Source organism: Mercurialis annua, linkage group LG5 (genome assembly GCF_937616625.2).
Source record: "Mercurialis annua linkage group LG5, ddMerAnnu1.2, whole genome shotgun sequence".
Lineage (NCBI taxonomy): Eukaryota > Viridiplantae > Streptophyta > Magnoliopsida > Malpighiales > Euphorbiaceae > Mercurialis > Mercurialis annua.
Genome location: NC_065574.1, coordinates 38,491,911 through 38,508,541, shown reverse-complemented (window position 1 = coordinate 38,508,541; position 16,631 = coordinate 38,491,911). Strand labels below are relative to the sequence as shown.

Genomic DNA, 16,631 nt, shown 5'->3' with positions numbered 1-16,631 from the left:
TTCGCACAGTCCTGCTGTGCGTTCGCACAGCACTGTGCGATCGCACAGTGTGCTGTGCGTTCGCACAGTTGGACCGGGCGGCGCACAGCCGCGGGTTTTCACCCCAGCTTCGTTTCCGATGTGCTTTCGATATAAAAACGATCCTAACGCATCCAAATGCTTAATCTATATTCAAAACGCTATAATTCAATTCTAATATCGTTTAAAACGATATAATCATTTCGTGGCCTAAAACTTTAACTCGATATAACTCCAAAAATATCCATTCAAACGGAAAAACGTCAAGCTTACCGTGATTACCCCTTGAAATCCGATCAATTCGAGCTATAGAACGTCGGAAACGGACAAGAAACAAAGATCGAGCGACGAACCGTACGAAGTTAACGATGAAAAGAAAATGAGAGCTGATGAAGGAAATGAAGACTCTGGAGCATTCCTTTCTCATTTCATCTATATATATATATATTGGCTACTGTTCTATTTCAATCCCTCATCTCTTTAACTTAAACTAATTTTCTTTTAAACTTTCTATTTTAACTTAACTATTAATTCTTTACTTTAACTCAATTACATACATATTATTTGCACGCTGACTCTTTTTCCATATATTTGACGTCGTTTGAATATGACTACCACTAATCTTTTGGTGTACCGTGGTTATTCTTTTACTAGAATTACTAAAAATCTTGTTCTTTATTCTCTTATTACTTTACTCGCAGGTTCCGGCACTTAATCTCTTATGGATACTACAAATTTTTGTCCTCATAACCTCTCATGTTCTTTGAACTTCTGTGTTTTTTTGTTTCTTAACGGCTTACTACTTACTTGCATGTAGCAAGGTTCCTTGTTTGCATTACTTAAATTACTTGTCCAAAGTAATTATCTCACATCTAGCTCTATTAATCTTACTCTTATATTCTTTCTCTTATTGTTATGTATCTTATTATAATGTATAATTTCACTCTAGTTAATCGTAGAGTGAAATGATGTTATGTCCTTATTTCTTATCGATACTCTGCTCGATTAATTTATTGACTTCATGATCTTGTATCATAAATCAAATCTCTTTTGAACATTTGTCTTTATTGTGCTGTCCGTATGCGTTTTCCTAAACTTGTATCGTCTAAATCCATATTTCCTTTTCACACTTCATGGTCTCTTAATCTCATGAAGTTGAATGCACTCTTAGTATCACTTGATATGTGTAGCATTTTCCTTCATTTGAGATTCTATTTCAAATTTCCAACTTTACATACTAGTTTGGTAACCTATTCTTATCAATAGCTATAAGCATTCTCCATGTTACTTTGATCTACCTCTCGAGGTATCGTTGTTCTTTCATATTCTTTCAACAGTTTCTTATCTTAGTCACTTGTTGTTTTCATTAGACGTTCCATATCTAATGACACTTAATGTTAATCTGATCTTAATCTTCACATTGCTATACTCTCATGTCATTATTGATCTTATAGATTCTTGAATAATCCTGATTCGATCCTTCATTAGCTCTTTGATTCTAAGAAGGTATTAGACTTAACTAGTTAATCTAATTATCCAACTCTCAATCATTTTTGATAGATACTTTGCCTCTTCTTCATTTCACGTCCTCTGTTAAAACCATTCGCCTCACGTTGATTTATGAACCAGTAGATAGCTTACGCTTGAAATCATATAAATGACGTTTATAGACTTCTATAATAACTCTTTGTTTCCTTTTTGTACTTTCCCTTGTACTCGAACTCTTTATAAATACTTTTATTTACAACTCATTACTTCCTTCCATATTCCTTAATTTCATTTACTAGTACTATCTCTCTTATAGCTTTTGTGATTTCTTCCACATACTCTTTTATCGTTGTTCTCGCATTCCGCTCTTCGCTATTACATTTCCAATCATTAATAAAAATCTTAGCCGTTACTCCTTTAGATCACTTTAACATCCAATACATTACTATTCACTTATACTCATGGGATGCATCCATCACTGACATTCGTTATGTCAGTGAAACTAATTTCAATCTCCTATTTTCACATTCCTTTAAACTTCTCGATTTTTCGAGTAAAATCCATGTTGAATCTGATACTCGACCTTCGTAACACTTTTTGTATATTTTCTTCATACTAGTCACTTGTCTATTTAATAGCCTTGATTCGTCCTAGATGTCTCACGAGACATTTTGGATCCTAAACCAACATCGTTTCCATTAGAATGCTTGATCTCACTCTATCTATTTCTTGAAAATTTAAATACCAATCATTAACGTTCCACGCATCCTTTCTTCTTGTCCTAATTACATATAAATCGTTAATAACCTTTTGGCCATACTCCAAAATGATTTACATCATTATTTGCCCCTTTCAATCTAGGTTCAGTTAATGTACCTCTTAACCTTGAAACTACATGATGTCAAACTCATCGTTTCGCCTGTTGGTACGTTGCTCTCCTTTTATCTTCAAACTAGTATACCTTGAACTTCGATCAACGTCCTTGAATTACAATTTTACTCATGGTATTTTGATTTTAACTATTCATTCTCCTTCTTTGACTCGTTCATTATACATCTTTCTATCCACTTACTCGGTTATATCCAATGGGAGGTATTTCTATACCTATGTACTTAACCCATTGTAACATTCCTCATTCTTCGTCACTTCTCGTATCAAACCTTAGGATCTTTTATCTTTATTGGCTCTTGTATCTTCCTTTCTCTTTTATCTTATTACAACTCAATATCTTTTTATACGTCATTTATTTGCGTTCTCCGTTTATCATAACATCCTTAGCTAGATACCTTCGTTCGTAACATATTACGCATCCTAAGTGTTAACTTACTTCGACTTATTCGCCAGTCCTAATATATAGAACTTTCGATTTGTGTACGTCTAGTGCAGTCTTTGTTATGAAACATATGTCGTCCTTTCACATGTATCGTCCACGTTTTCCTTTAAGAGTCATTATCAACATCGCATAGCTATCTTACAATACTCTTGGCGCTTCATCTTTCTTTTTCTCATCTCATGACGTCATACTTCGTGTACATGTCCTTATCCTTTAATTTGTTGGTCAGCATGCTTCAATCGTAAAGCACGTTGCACAAATTTCTAATTTCTTAATGTACTTCATGCAATACACTATCCATCGTTTACTTTATTAACCCTATATGTCATCCCATTCACATCTGATACATATCTTACGTCTTTACTTCTTATACTCTCGTAGTATGTGGGCTAGGTTGGTTATTTCCAATCGTATAAGTCTCATATGAGTAGTTTTATGAAACTGTCGCTTAATCCTCCGTTCGACGATCGCAACGGTCAACTCCTAGTCAACCTTCTTAGGAATATTGTACTCCGATATTAAACCGATCCGACGGTTCAATCAAAAGATATGTTGGTTTAACAATCTTCTGATATCGCATAAAACTTGTGTCATCCATACATAGTGATTGTCTTCTATCTCTAAGGGTTAAGCAATATTGATTACTATATTCAACTATCACTTTTCACACTTTTATCGTCATACCATATAGAGTTCTCATTACTTCGTCCAAAGATAAAGACATCTTAGTTCACTAGTCAATGAATTTCACTTCACCATTCAAGCGTATCTTACCATTCTACCTTATAATAGATCTCAGACCTATGACTATCTTCGTGTCTTTCCGAGGTATAAATTCTTGCTCGTGTTCTCGTACACGTTCTTTGTACATTCGAGAGTTGCTTGTAGGTAGATCTCGAACATTTCCCTTTCGTTACAGAGTTCCAGTCTAGGTCTACTCACATCAAAACAATCATGGTTACAACCATTTTGAAATCTTTGAAATCCAAAGAAACTTACTCTTTTTCAAAATTCATATTTAAATTCTTTATGCTTTAGTATAATTATGCACTAGGGTGATGACGTGTCTCATCCCCAAAGAGTTTCCATAACTTACCCCTTATCTGAGCATAATGCATATGATGCGTGTCCTATTAATGTATGAATTCAGTTTCTATTCTTTTCATTTAATGTGTATGTAGTGATGCAATTCTATTCATGTCATGGCAATAGTATATTACTATATCAAAATCTAGGCACAATTATACTTTCAAAATCATTAAAATTGTTAATCTTTGTAAATCACAAATCTTTCACCTTGTAAGTTCTCTAAACCTTAAACTCTGTAACTTGGGAAATTCTTCCGTTCCTCTGAATCCACGTTTCATTATTGATCATCTATTAGCGCTTATATCGTATAACTTGGATGGTATCGCAATACCATATGATACTTAGCACGCTAGCCTCGTCATCGCGTTGCATAATGTCGACTGTCCACCTCGTACGTGATCATACGCAACGATCATATAATATATCGATCATTCTTACATAAGCAGAATACTTTCGCATACGTATATCGTCTAACAATCCTATCGACCATACTAACAGACTCAGATCGTAGGGAGGAGAATTAAAATCTTAAGATCAAACGAAAATTGATCAAGACATGACTCAAATCCCTATGTGCTGCAGTAGTTCCTAGGTAGACTCACACACAAAAACAGTGGTATCCTGGACCAACTGTTCTGATACCACAATTGTCACGACCCAATTGATTGAGCCGCGACCGGCGCTAGAGAACGGGAGTGGTAGCTTCGGAACCTGTAGCAAGCCTAAAACCACTAAGAATTTTTCGCGAATTAAATATATTATATTATATAAAACATTTTCAGAAAAACTTTTTAACATTACTATTATAAATATCAAAGTATCTTTATTGCTTTCTGGAAACTATCGCGAATCATTCTTATAGACTAGGGTCTTACCGAGCGACATCTCATGTCCAGCACTGCTCTGTCTCGAATCAATGTCTTGAACAATTCCATTCATGGCAATTGGTTAAAGTAATTAAACGGTTAACCTATGATCTTTATAAGAAAATAAAATAATATATATACTTTTATATCAAATCAGAGTTACCCACTTAAATATACCGTTTGAATTTAAACCTTACATTATATAACAGAAATCTACCGACTACTGTCACACCCGTACTCTAACGTTAGATTATGCATTTAGTAAACGTTCATTATCATGCATTAATATGGTAGAGTCTATATAGCATGTCAATTAATTAGTTTGAAAATTAGTAGGACTCAATTGAACTGAAAGTTTGACGATAAGTTAATTAAACTAATTCGAATGAAAACAATATAAGGTTAGGGACTAAAGGTGGACTAAAAGAACACATGAAAGACTTAATGTTCATTTGTTCTCTTATAGTTATCATGTGAATATGAAATTACAATTATATCCTTAAAAGAATTGATGTGTCAAAACTAAGTCTAATAGCCTTATGTAAATTGTAACTTGATATATATTATAACTAAAGGGAGCAAATTCGAAATATTCCCTTCCTAAAATCATTTCAGAAACCTAAACCTAAAATCTTCATGTTATAAGGCTGTAGGAAGAGTGGAAAACCTAATTGGTAAGTTTCTCTATCCATTTGTGTCCTTAAGATGAAGTATAGAACTTTGTTGCCTTATTCTGTTTTGTTCCAGAAATTTTATCCTTGGTATTTTGAACGTAAGTCGAGTTGTATAGCTCCGAATTAAGTAATTCGTGATTCCGCAGAACCTTTAGTGTGTCTTCGACAACTTTTGTTCTTTGAGTTTGATCTGATTCTGTCATTTTAATATCTAAAACGACCGCGACATTTTATTACTTCAGCTGTGAAGACAGTCTGAGCACACCTCACTAAAACTGGAATAACTCATTGCTTATATATTGAAATCATAAAATTCTTTTTGATTTGGATTCCAGACTCAAGGGGCAAAACTTTCACCGAAGGGTTTGTTAAAATTCTGTCTATATTATTCACAGGACATATTTGAATAGAGGCTTAATGTTCTGCCTACTAAGGCAGATTTGGTACCAAGTTTATAATCATGCATAAATCATATAGAAATACATTTGTAGGATCTGAATTTAGGTCAAATCAGTATTAGATATATGTATAAGTATGTATATGTGATTGTGATGGTGTTTTCTGATTTACATGACTCATTTAGGTGCTCGTTTTGGCAACGACGGTGCAAGTAGAAAGTAAGGCAGCTTTTGACGATATTTTGGACTAGTTTGGTTGTTGTGTGGTGAGTAGATATACTAGCCCTTGCTACTGAAATCAATATGCTATTTTGATATTCGAAATGTTAAGGTTTATTGTGTTTTAAATGGTTGTTTTGGAATGCACGAAAGGTGTTCGATGAAATGCCTTGTTTAAATATTTCAAATACAACCTTTGGCAAATGTTGTATAAAATGAAAGAGGTTTTGAATTGAATCTATATAATTGTTTGATTTTAGTAAAGCTTTGATGCTTTTGATATAATGAGTATTTGTTTATGAATGTGTAATACCTTCGGCAATTCAATAGTCTTTTGATTTGGTTAAGTTTTGAATGAGAATTTGATAAGGTTTTACTATTGAATTGTATTGCGTTTTGATGCAATGATTTGAGATTTCTTTTTATATGATATGCTTACTCTGTAATGGTACATATTTGAGTGGTGCTGAGTTGTGATATGCACCTGGTTATGTGCTGAGTTAGTTATATGCACATATGAGATATTGTGAGTGTCTATGCGCATTTGACACAGGCCACTTGATTGATGGTCAGTGAAGGGAGAAGGGCTGAGCCGTGCTAATGATGGAGAAGGGTTAGCCATCAAGTGTTCCTAGATATGTTGGTTAGACTGTAGATCAGTGTTGTGTTCCTGATTACAGGTCTATGGTTTATATTATTATTACAGGGTAATATATCAATGTTATAATTAATGATTGATACGAACTACATTTCATATTTGAAGTGAAATTGTTTTGATATCGTTTATATTTGTAAATGCTTTTGAGATGAACATTAAAAATGTTTTGCGTTGTAAGTATTCGTTACTATATGATATACTTACTTTAAGTATATAAATGTTTTATGCTTGTTATGTCTATTCACTGAGCTTTCGCTCATTTTAGTTGTTTTAAAACCTTTTCAGTTAGCAAAGCAATCTACAGTACAGTTGACTAGAGAGGGAGTTGGGCTTAGAGTTTGGGCTTGAGACATAGAGGTTGGCCACATCTCTGAGTTTTGAGATGCCTTGATGTTTTTGTTTAGAATAAAATTATTTGTACCTTAATATATATTTTGAATTATATGTATAAAAGTTTGTAACAATACTTAGTTTTCATACAGTGGTTTAATTAAAATGTTGTATAAAAAGTTTTCATATATTTCTGCTTAATTATTTATAAAACACGTTTTTAAAATGTTGATTTTGAGATAAATATATTTTAAATAACCGTCAATCTCGTGCTAAGTAAGGCGAGGTATGACAATTTTGGTATCAGAGCTTCGGTCTGATGGTCCTGTAGACTCTTCACTTTGGTTTTTGATATTTTATTTTATTTAATTTTGATTATAGGACCATGGAAGCTCAAGGTCATGGAGATAGGGTTTCTCAACGTGAGAATGTTGGCCAACAGGGTAGGAATGTAGAGGATGAAGCAGAGTCTAGGGGTAGTACTGATCATGAATTAGAGTCTGAGGCTAGGGCTCATGTAGTTAATCAACCAGTACCTCATGTACCCCCAGTTGTACCTATCCTACAACTAGATCCTGCTATCTTAGCACAAACCATCATTGCTACTCTACAAGCTCAAGACACAAGAAGAAAACCTGGGGATATCATTGAACATGCTAAAAAGTGTGGAGCATTTGATTTTCATGGCTCCATTGATTCCAAAGAAGCAGATAGATGGCTTAGAGCTACAGATAAGTCATTTAATACTATAGAGTTGACAGATGTGTAGAAGATCAGTAATGTTTATGGCTTGCTACATGATACAGCAGATGCATGGTTTGCTAGGATCAGATTGCTATTAGGAGATCAGTTGACCTGGGAGATATTCAAGACCGAGTTTCGCAGGGAGTATTTAACTGACGCATACAATGCAGAAAGGCAGAATGAGTTTATTGCTCTAAAGCAGGGTTCAATGACAGTGCGGGAATACATCGATAAATTTGAAGAACTTTACAAGTTTGCTTCAGAAATCTTTCCTACAGAAGCTCAAAAATGTTACAGATTCAAAGAGGGGCTGCAAACTGTTTTGAAGAATGAACTATCATTGTATGAGGGAACACAGTTTAGAGGCTGGGTAGAGAAGGTGATAGAAAAAGAAAAGCTGAGAGAAGAGCTTGAACAAGAGAGTAAACAAAAAGCTTCTGTTTGGACTGGAAAACAAGGGGGATTTAACAAGGGAACTAGCTCATTTCAACAAAGAAAATCAGACACTGGAGGATCTAGAGGTAACAAAATACCCTGATCTTGGTCTGGTTCACAGAGACCTCAGTCACATGATAGCAATTTCTCAGCGAGACAACCAGCATATAGTGTTGGCAGTGTGGCTAGCAGGAAGAGATCTATAACTTGCTTTGAATGTGGTGGCATGGGACATATTAGGAGGGATTGTCCTAGTATGGCACAGTTTAGCTCAGGTCGTGGCAGAGGTTTTCAAGGTACTGCAAATAGAGGTGGTCGAACGTCAGGCTTTGATAGAGGTTCAGGTCGAGGTTCTGGCTTTAATGCGAATAAGGAAGGCGGAGCCTCAACTTCAGCACAACCTATGCAAGGTACCCAAACTAATAAACCTGTTGTACAACCTAGAGTATTTGCTTTGACTCAACAAGAGGCAGCGGCTTCTCCAGATGTTATTTCTGGTAGGTTAACTATCTTTGGTAGGGATGCTTATGTTTTAATCGACCCTGGTGCAACACATTCTTTCATTGTGTCATCATTCATATCATGCATACCTCGAGACAAGAGTGTGATGAACCATGCTTTAGTGGTATCAGTCAGTAGTTTGTCAGCATGTTTATAAAGATTGTGAGATACAGATTGAGGATCATAAGTTTGAGGTAGATTTAGTTCCTTTAGCACATCAGATGTTTGATGTTATACTTGGTATGGATGTTTTATCCAAATACAAAGCAGTTGTTGACTGTTATAGAAAGAGGGTGCATTTTCAATTACCAGAACATGGTGAAGTTGTATTCAAAGGTGAGAAAAGTTCAGAACACTATGGAATGGTATCATCTTTAACTGCTAGAAGAATGTTGAAGAAGGGTTGTGAAGCATACTTGGCATATGTTATAGATACAGAAAAAGAAGGGGTAAAACTTGAAAATATTCCTGTTGTGAATGAATTTGCTGATGTATTTCCTGATGATCTACCAGGCGTACCACCAGATAGAGAGATTGAATTTAGTGTTGATTTGCAACCAAGCACTAACCCTATTTCTCAAGCTCCGTATAGAATGGAACCGGCTGAATTGAAAGAACTAAAGGTGCAGTTGCAAGAATTGCTTGATAAAGGTTACATTGGACCTAGTTTTTCACCTTGGGGAGCTCCGGTGTTGTTTGTGAAAAAGAAAGATGGAACTATGAGATGGTGTATTGATCACAGACAACTAAACAAGGTTACAATTCGCAACAAGTATCCATTGCCTCGAATAGATGACTTATTTGATCAACTACAAGGAGCTAGAGTATTCTCCAAGATTGACTTGAGATCTGGTTATCATCAATTAAAGATCAAGAATCCAGATATTCCTAAGACTGCATTTAGGACTCGATATGGTCACTATGAATTCCTTGTTATGCCATTCGGGTTAACTAATGCTCCAGCTGCTTTCATGGATTTGATGAACAGAGTTTTCAAGCCTTATCTAGATAGCTTTGTGATTGTTTTCATCGATTATATCTTAGTGTATTCTAGATCTGAGGAGGAGCATGCAGAACACTTAAGACTTGTTTTGCAGACTTTAAGAGAAAAACAGTTGTACGCCAAGTTTAGCAAGTGTGAGTTCTGGTTAGAGAAAGTTGTATTTCTTGGCCATGTTATCTCAGCAGAGGGAATTTATGTTGATCCTAGAAAGATGGAAGCTATAATTAACTGGAATTCTCCGAGTAATGTACATGAGGTACGCAGTTTTCTAGGTTTGGCTGGTTATTACAGACGGTTTGTGAAAGACTTTTCTATTATTGCCTCACCATTAACAAAGCTACTAAGAAAAGATGTGAAGTTTGTGTGGAGTCAACAATGTCAGGATAGCTTTGATGCTTTGAAGGATTGTTTAACTTCAGCTTCAGTTTTAACACTTCCAGTTACAGATTTGGGGTATGTTGTATACAGTGATGCTTCCAAGAATGGGTTGGGTTGTGTATTGATGCAGCAGGGAAAGGTAATTGCTTATGCTTCAAGGCAGTTAAGACCACATGAATTGAATTATCCTACACATGATTTAGAACTTGCAGCAGTGATATTTGCTTTGAAGATATGGAGACATTACCTATATGGCGAGAAATGTCTTATCTACACTGATCATAAAAGTTTGAAGTACATACTGAGTCAGAAAGAATTGAATCTGAGACAAAGAAGATGGATAGAACTTCTGAAAGATTATGATCTTACTATAGAGTATCACCCTGGAAAAGCTAATGTAGTAGTTGATGCCCTTAGTAGGAAATCTTCAGGTAATCTGTTTTATATACACACGGTAAAGATTCCATTATTGCTTGAACTGAGAAGACTTTACGTAGAATTAAGTGAAAGTGAAAATGGAGCTTTATTAGCTACTTTGAAGGTTCGTCCTAGTTTGATTGAAAGAATAAGGGATGCTCAGAATGAAGATGACAAATTAGTGTAAATAAAGGGTGAAGTTCAACAAGATAACAAAAATGATTTCAAAGTTTCTGATGATAGCACTCTATTATACAAGGGTAGATTATGTGTTCCTAATATTTATATATTGAAAAGAGAAATAATGGAGGAAGCACATAATTCAGCCTATGCTATGCATCCGGGGAGTACAAAAATGTATCGTACTTTGAAAGAAAACTACTGGTGGTCGGGAATGAAGAAAGAAATTGCAGAATTTGTGTCTAGATGTTTAACATGCCAGCAAGTTAAAGCAGAGCACCAGCATCCAGCGGGTTTGCTACAACCACTTTCTATTCCTGAATGGAAATGGGAACATGTGACTATGGATTTTGTTGTTGGGTTACCTAGGACTCAACAAGGACATGATGCGATATGGATTATTGTTGATAGACTAAAAAAATCAGCACATTTCCTTCCTATAAAGGTAAACTATCCTCTTGATAAACTTGCTGAAATTTACACTAGGGAGATAGTTAGACTGCATGGTGTTCCATATTCTATTGTGTCTGATAAGGATCCAAGATTTACATCGAGGTTTTGGCAAAGCTTACAATTAGCTTTGGGTACTAAATTGAAATTCAGTACAGCGTTTCATCCTCAGACAGATGGGCAATCAGAACGGACTATTCAAACTTTAGAGGATATGTTACGTGCATGCATTATTGAATTTCAGGGTAGTTGGGATAAATATGTGCCACTCATGGAGTTTGCATACAACAATAGCTATCATTCTAGTTTGGGAATGGCTCCTTATGAAGCATTATATGGTAGAAAGTGCAGAACACCGGTGTGTTGGGATGAAATTGGGGAAAAACAGTTAATAGGACCAGAAATTGTTCAAATCACTATAGAAAAAGTACAATTAATCAGAGATCGCCTTAAGGAATCCCAAGATAGACAAAAGAGCTATGCTGATTTGAAGAGGAAGTCGATTGAGTATAGTGTGGGTGATAGAGTGTTTCTCAAGATCTCGCCATGGAAAGGGATATTAAGATTTGGCAAGCGAGGGAAACTAAGTCCAAGGTTCATTGGTCCATAGGAAGTAATTGAAAAGATTGGTCCAGTGGCTTACAAATTAGCCTTACCTCCAGAGTTATCGCAGATTCATAACGTCTTTCATGTTTCAATGCTACGGAGATACAGGAGTGATCCTAGTCACGTCTTACAGGTTCAGCCTATAGAGTTAAAAGATGATTTGTCATATGAAAAAGAACCAGTTGCTATTTTAGCAAAGGAAGATAAAGAGTTAAGAAATAAGGTTATTCCTCTAGTAAAAGTATTGTGGAAACATCACGGAAGTGAGGAAGCAACTTGGGAACGAGAGGAAGATATGAAAAATAGATACCCTCATCTATTCTAGCTTAATTTCGAGGACGAAATTTCCTAAGGTGGGGAGAATTGTCACACCCGTACTCTAACGTTAGATTATCCATTTAGTAAACGTTCATTATCATGCATTAATATGGTAGATTCTATTTAGCATGTCAATTAATTAGTGTGAAAATTAGTAGGACTCAATTGAACTGAAAGTTTGACGATAAGTTAATTAAACTAATTCGAATGAAAACAATATAAGGTTAGGGACTAAAGGTGGACTAAAAGAACACATGAAGGACTTAATGTTCATTTGTTCTCTTATAGTTATCATGTGAATATGAAATTACAATTATATCCTTAAAAGAATTGATGTGTCAAAACTAAGTCTAATAGCCTTATGTAAATTGTAACTTGATATATATTATAACTAAAGGGAGCAAATTCGAAATATTCCCTTCCTAAAATCATTTCAGAAACCTAAGCCTAAAATCTTCATGTTATAAGGCTGTAGGAAGAGTGGAAAACCTAATTGGTAAGTTTCTCTATCCATTTGTGTCCTTAAGATGAAGTATAGAACTTTGTTGCCTTATTCTGTTTTGTTCCAGAAATTTTATCCTTGGTATTTTGAACGTAAGTCGAGTTGTATAGCTCCGAATTAAGTAATTCGTGATTCCGCAGAAACTTTAGTGTGTCTTCGACAACTTTTGTTCTTTGAGTTTGATCTGATTCTGTCATTTTAATATCTAAAACGACCGCGACATTTTATTACTTCAGCTGGGAAGACAGTCTGAGCACACCTCACTAAACCTGGAATAACTCATTGCTTATATATTGAAATCATAAAATTCTTTTTGATTTGGATTCCAGACTCAAGGGGCAAAACTTTCACCGAAGGGTTTGTTAAAATTCTGTCTATAATATTCACAGGACATGTTTGAATAGAGGCTTAATGTTCTGCCTACTAAGGCAGATTTGGTACCAAGTTTATAATCATGCATAAATCATATAGAAATACATTTGTAGGATCTGAATTTAGGTCAAATCAGTATTAGATATATGTATAAGTATGTATATGTGATTGTGATGGTGTTTTCTGATTTACATGACTCATTTAGGTGCTCGTTTTGGCAACGACGGTGCAAGTAGAAAGTAAGGCAGCTTTTGACGATATTTTGGACTAGTTTGGTTGTTGTGTGGTGAGTAGATATACTAGCCCTTGCTACTGAAATCAATATGCTATTTTGATATTCAAAATGTTAAGGTTTATTGTGTTTTAAATGGTTGTTTTGGAATGCACGAAAGGTGTTCGATGAAATGCCTTGTTTAAATATTTCAAATACTACCTTTGGCAAATGTTGTATAAAATGAAAGAAGTTTTGAATTGAATCTATATAATTGTTTGATTTTAGTAAAGCTTTGATGCTTTTGATATAATAAGTATTTGTTTATGAATGTGTAATACCTTCGGCAATTCAATAGTCGTTTGATTTGGTTAAGTTTTGAATGAGAATTTGAAATGGTTTTACTATTGAATTGTATTGCGTTTTGATGCAATGATTTGAGATTTCTTTTTATATGATATGCTTACTCTGTAATGGTACATATTTGAGTGGTGCTGAGTTGTGATATGCACCTGGTTATGTGCTGAGTTAGTTATATGCACATGTGAGATATTGTGAGTGTCTATGCGCATTTGACACAGGCCACTTGATTGATGGTCAGTGAAGGGAGAAGGGCTGAGCCGTGCTAATGATGGAGAAGGGTTAGCCATCAAGTGTTCCTAGATATGTTGGTTAGACTGTAGATCAGTGTTGTGTTCCTGATTACAGGTCTATGGTTTATATTATTATGACAGGGTAATTTATCAATGTTATAATTGATGATTGATACAAACTACATTTCATATTTGAAGTGAAATTGTTTTGATATCGTTTATATTTGTAAATGCTTTTGAGATGAACATTAAAAATATTTTGTGTTGTAAGTATTCGTTACTATATGATATACTTACTTTAAGTATATAAATGTTTTATGCTTGTTATGTCTATTCACTGAGCTTTCGCTCATTTTAGTTGTTTTAAAACCTTTTCAGTTAGCAAGGCAATCTACAGTACAGTTGACTAGAGAGGGAGTTGGGCTTAGAGTTTGGGCTTGAGACATAGAGGTTGGCCACATCTCCGAGTTTTGAGATGCCTTGTTGTTTTTGTTTAGAATAAACTTATTTGTACCTAAATATATATTTTGAATTATATGTATAAAAGTTTGTAACAATACTTAGTTTTCATACAATGGTTTAATTAAAATGTTGTATAAAAGGTTTTCATATATTTCTGCTTAATTATTTATAAAACACGTTTTTAAAATATTGATTTTGAGATAAATATTTTTTAAATAACCGTCAATCTCGTGCTAAGTAAGGCGAGGTATGACAACTACTGCAGCTCTACGAAGAAAACGTCCCTGACATATTCTTTCACTGTGTAGACTTCCGGAACAAGGAAAGGAAGTCCGTTCTTCAAAATGTTTTTACCTTAAAGAAAGACTATGAGGGGTCAGTATATGGGAATATACTGAGCGAGTTCATACATTTACATATAAGTATTCTTATAAATCATAAAACAATGCAATAACGTTTAAACCTCGTGCAGCCAAGTATAGGATCCGACTGAAACCTTAATCCTCAAACATACTAATTATCTATCATGCAACCCAATCATTAATATCAAGTTGTGAGTCCAACTCACTGGTGGGTCCAACCCACTAGATACGGGGACTCTAGGTTACACCGTAACCGAGTGCTCACTCGTATCGAAATCATACATCAAATCTCGAATTTCATAATCATAATCAACTCACAGCTGTATCAAATCAAAACTGGTGATCACGCAGTCCTATTGCCGCTCCATAGGTAGCACGTTCCATCGGATCGATACTGGTTTCAAACCAAGCGTATGTGCATTTTATATAAAAATTTCGCATATAAAACATGCAATTCAACATAAAGCAATATAAAATAATTGCTTGAATAAATACTTTAAAATAAAATTGTATAAACTCACTGTGACCGCTTATCCAAAAATACTCTGGTGTTCAGAAAAATCTAGCTCCTCGAGCTCCTTGTCCAGCGGCTCCTTGCCTCGCCGGATGTAAAACTATTTTAAAATAATTGACTTACGTCAGAATTCTATTCTAAGATTGACTCTAGACTCGAGACACGACACACTACTTTTATTAATCGTCGTGCTTCCCACGTACATTCCGATAAACGGTTTCTAACTCGTTTACAGATTGAATATCATTTTGAAATAAATTCTCTTTTAACCTCGTTAGGTTAAATAATTCGAACTAATTGACAATTAGTCGATAAACTAATCAATTCCGATAATTTTACGCGAAAATGTCCAAATTCCCCAAAACGTGTCGATCGGCAAACATTGTGCGAGCGCACGTCTCACTGTGCGTTCGCACAGTCCATGACTGTGCGTTCGCACAGTTGGACCGTGCGGCGCACAGCCGCGGGTTTTCACCCCGGCTCCGTTTCCGACGTGGTTTTGATATAAAAACGATCCTAACGCATCCAAAATGCTTAATCTATATTCAAAACGCTATAATTCAATTCTATTATCGTTTAAAACGATATAATCGTTTCGTGGTATAAAACTTTAACTCGATATAACTCCCAAAATATCCATTCAAACGGAAAAACGTCAAGCTTACCGTGATTACCTGTTGAAATCCGATCAATTCGAGCTATAGAACGTCGGAAACGGACGAGAAACGGAGCTCGAGCGACGAACCGTACAAAGTTAACGATGAAAAGAAAATGAGAGCTGATGAAGGAAATGAAGACTCTGGAGCATTCCTTTCTCATTTCATCTATATATATATATATATATGTATTGGCTAATGTTCTATTTCAATCCTTCATCTCTTTAACTTAAACCAATTTTCTTTTAAACTTTCTATTTTAACTTAACTATTAATTATTTACTTTACGTATTATTTATATCCAAATAAATAATACGATTCTAAAATTATTATTTTCCGTCAATAATCCTCTAATTTCTATTCTTGAGGCTCAATTGGCTAATTTACACTAAGTTTTCAAAATTTACAATTTAACCCAAAACGCATCCGCGTCGAAATTTTAAAAGGTCTCCAATTGACTCGCAACTTTTTCCATAAATATTATGAAATATTTCGCGAACCTTGGCCAAATAATTGTTATCTCGGAATTTATATTTTATTTTATATAAATTTTCTATGTCATTTCTTTAATTCCCGCTAATCCACTTAATAAATATTATTCTATATTTCCGATATAATTGAATTAAATTCTTCTTAATTTAATTCATCGAAATTTATGACACGTGACACGACTTAACTATTTTAAAATATTTGGGGTATTACACCTCAACACTCAAATGATAAACAACAACGGAACATCTAAAACAAATATGGTGAAAGGAAGTGTAAGTATTCTCAGAACCAAGTAGGTACACTACTAGTTCTGACATGAATAAAGAGGACCAATGAATATGTTAACGAATAACGGAGTTGTT

General features: G+C 34.7%; 1 protein-coding gene across 4 annotated transcripts; it reads left to right on the top strand.

Annotated features, from left to right (window-relative positions):
* Positions 1 to 8,451: 8,451 nt before the first annotated feature.
* LOC126680518 (uncharacterized) lies at positions 8,452 to 14,308 on the top strand. Of its 4 annotated transcripts, none has more exons than XM_056106014.1 (3): positions 8,452 to 8,749; positions 13,185 to 13,265; positions 14,162 to 14,308. In XM_056106014.1, exons 1-2 carry the CDS (start codon positions 8,479 to 8,481, stop codon positions 13,220 to 13,222), a joined length of 309 nt encoding a protein of 102 aa, XP_055961989.1. In that variant the 5' UTR covers positions 8,452 to 8,478; the 3' UTR covers positions 13,223 to 13,265; positions 14,162 to 14,308. The 4 variants fall into 4 exon arrangements, 3 of the variants coding, with proteins under 3 accessions (XP_055961989.1, XP_055961990.1, XP_055961991.1); XM_056106015.1 differs by lacking the exon at positions 14,162 to 14,308 and adding an exon at positions 13,792 to 13,911; XM_056106016.1 differs by lacking the exon at positions 14,162 to 14,308 and adding an exon at positions 13,772 to 13,911.
* Positions 14,309 to 16,631: the final 2,323 nt, after the last annotated feature.

Bases quoted from the DNA above. Each gene is read 5' to 3' on its own strand.
- LOC126680518 (XM_056106014.1), top strand. From the start codon at position 8,479: ATGGGACATATTAGGAGGGATTGTCCTAGTATGGCACAGTTTAGCTCA. The intron at 8,750-13,184 runs GTAGGTTAACTA...TGACTCATTTAG, and splicing joins TTCTCCAGATGTTATTTCTG to GTGCTCGTTTTGGCAACGAC.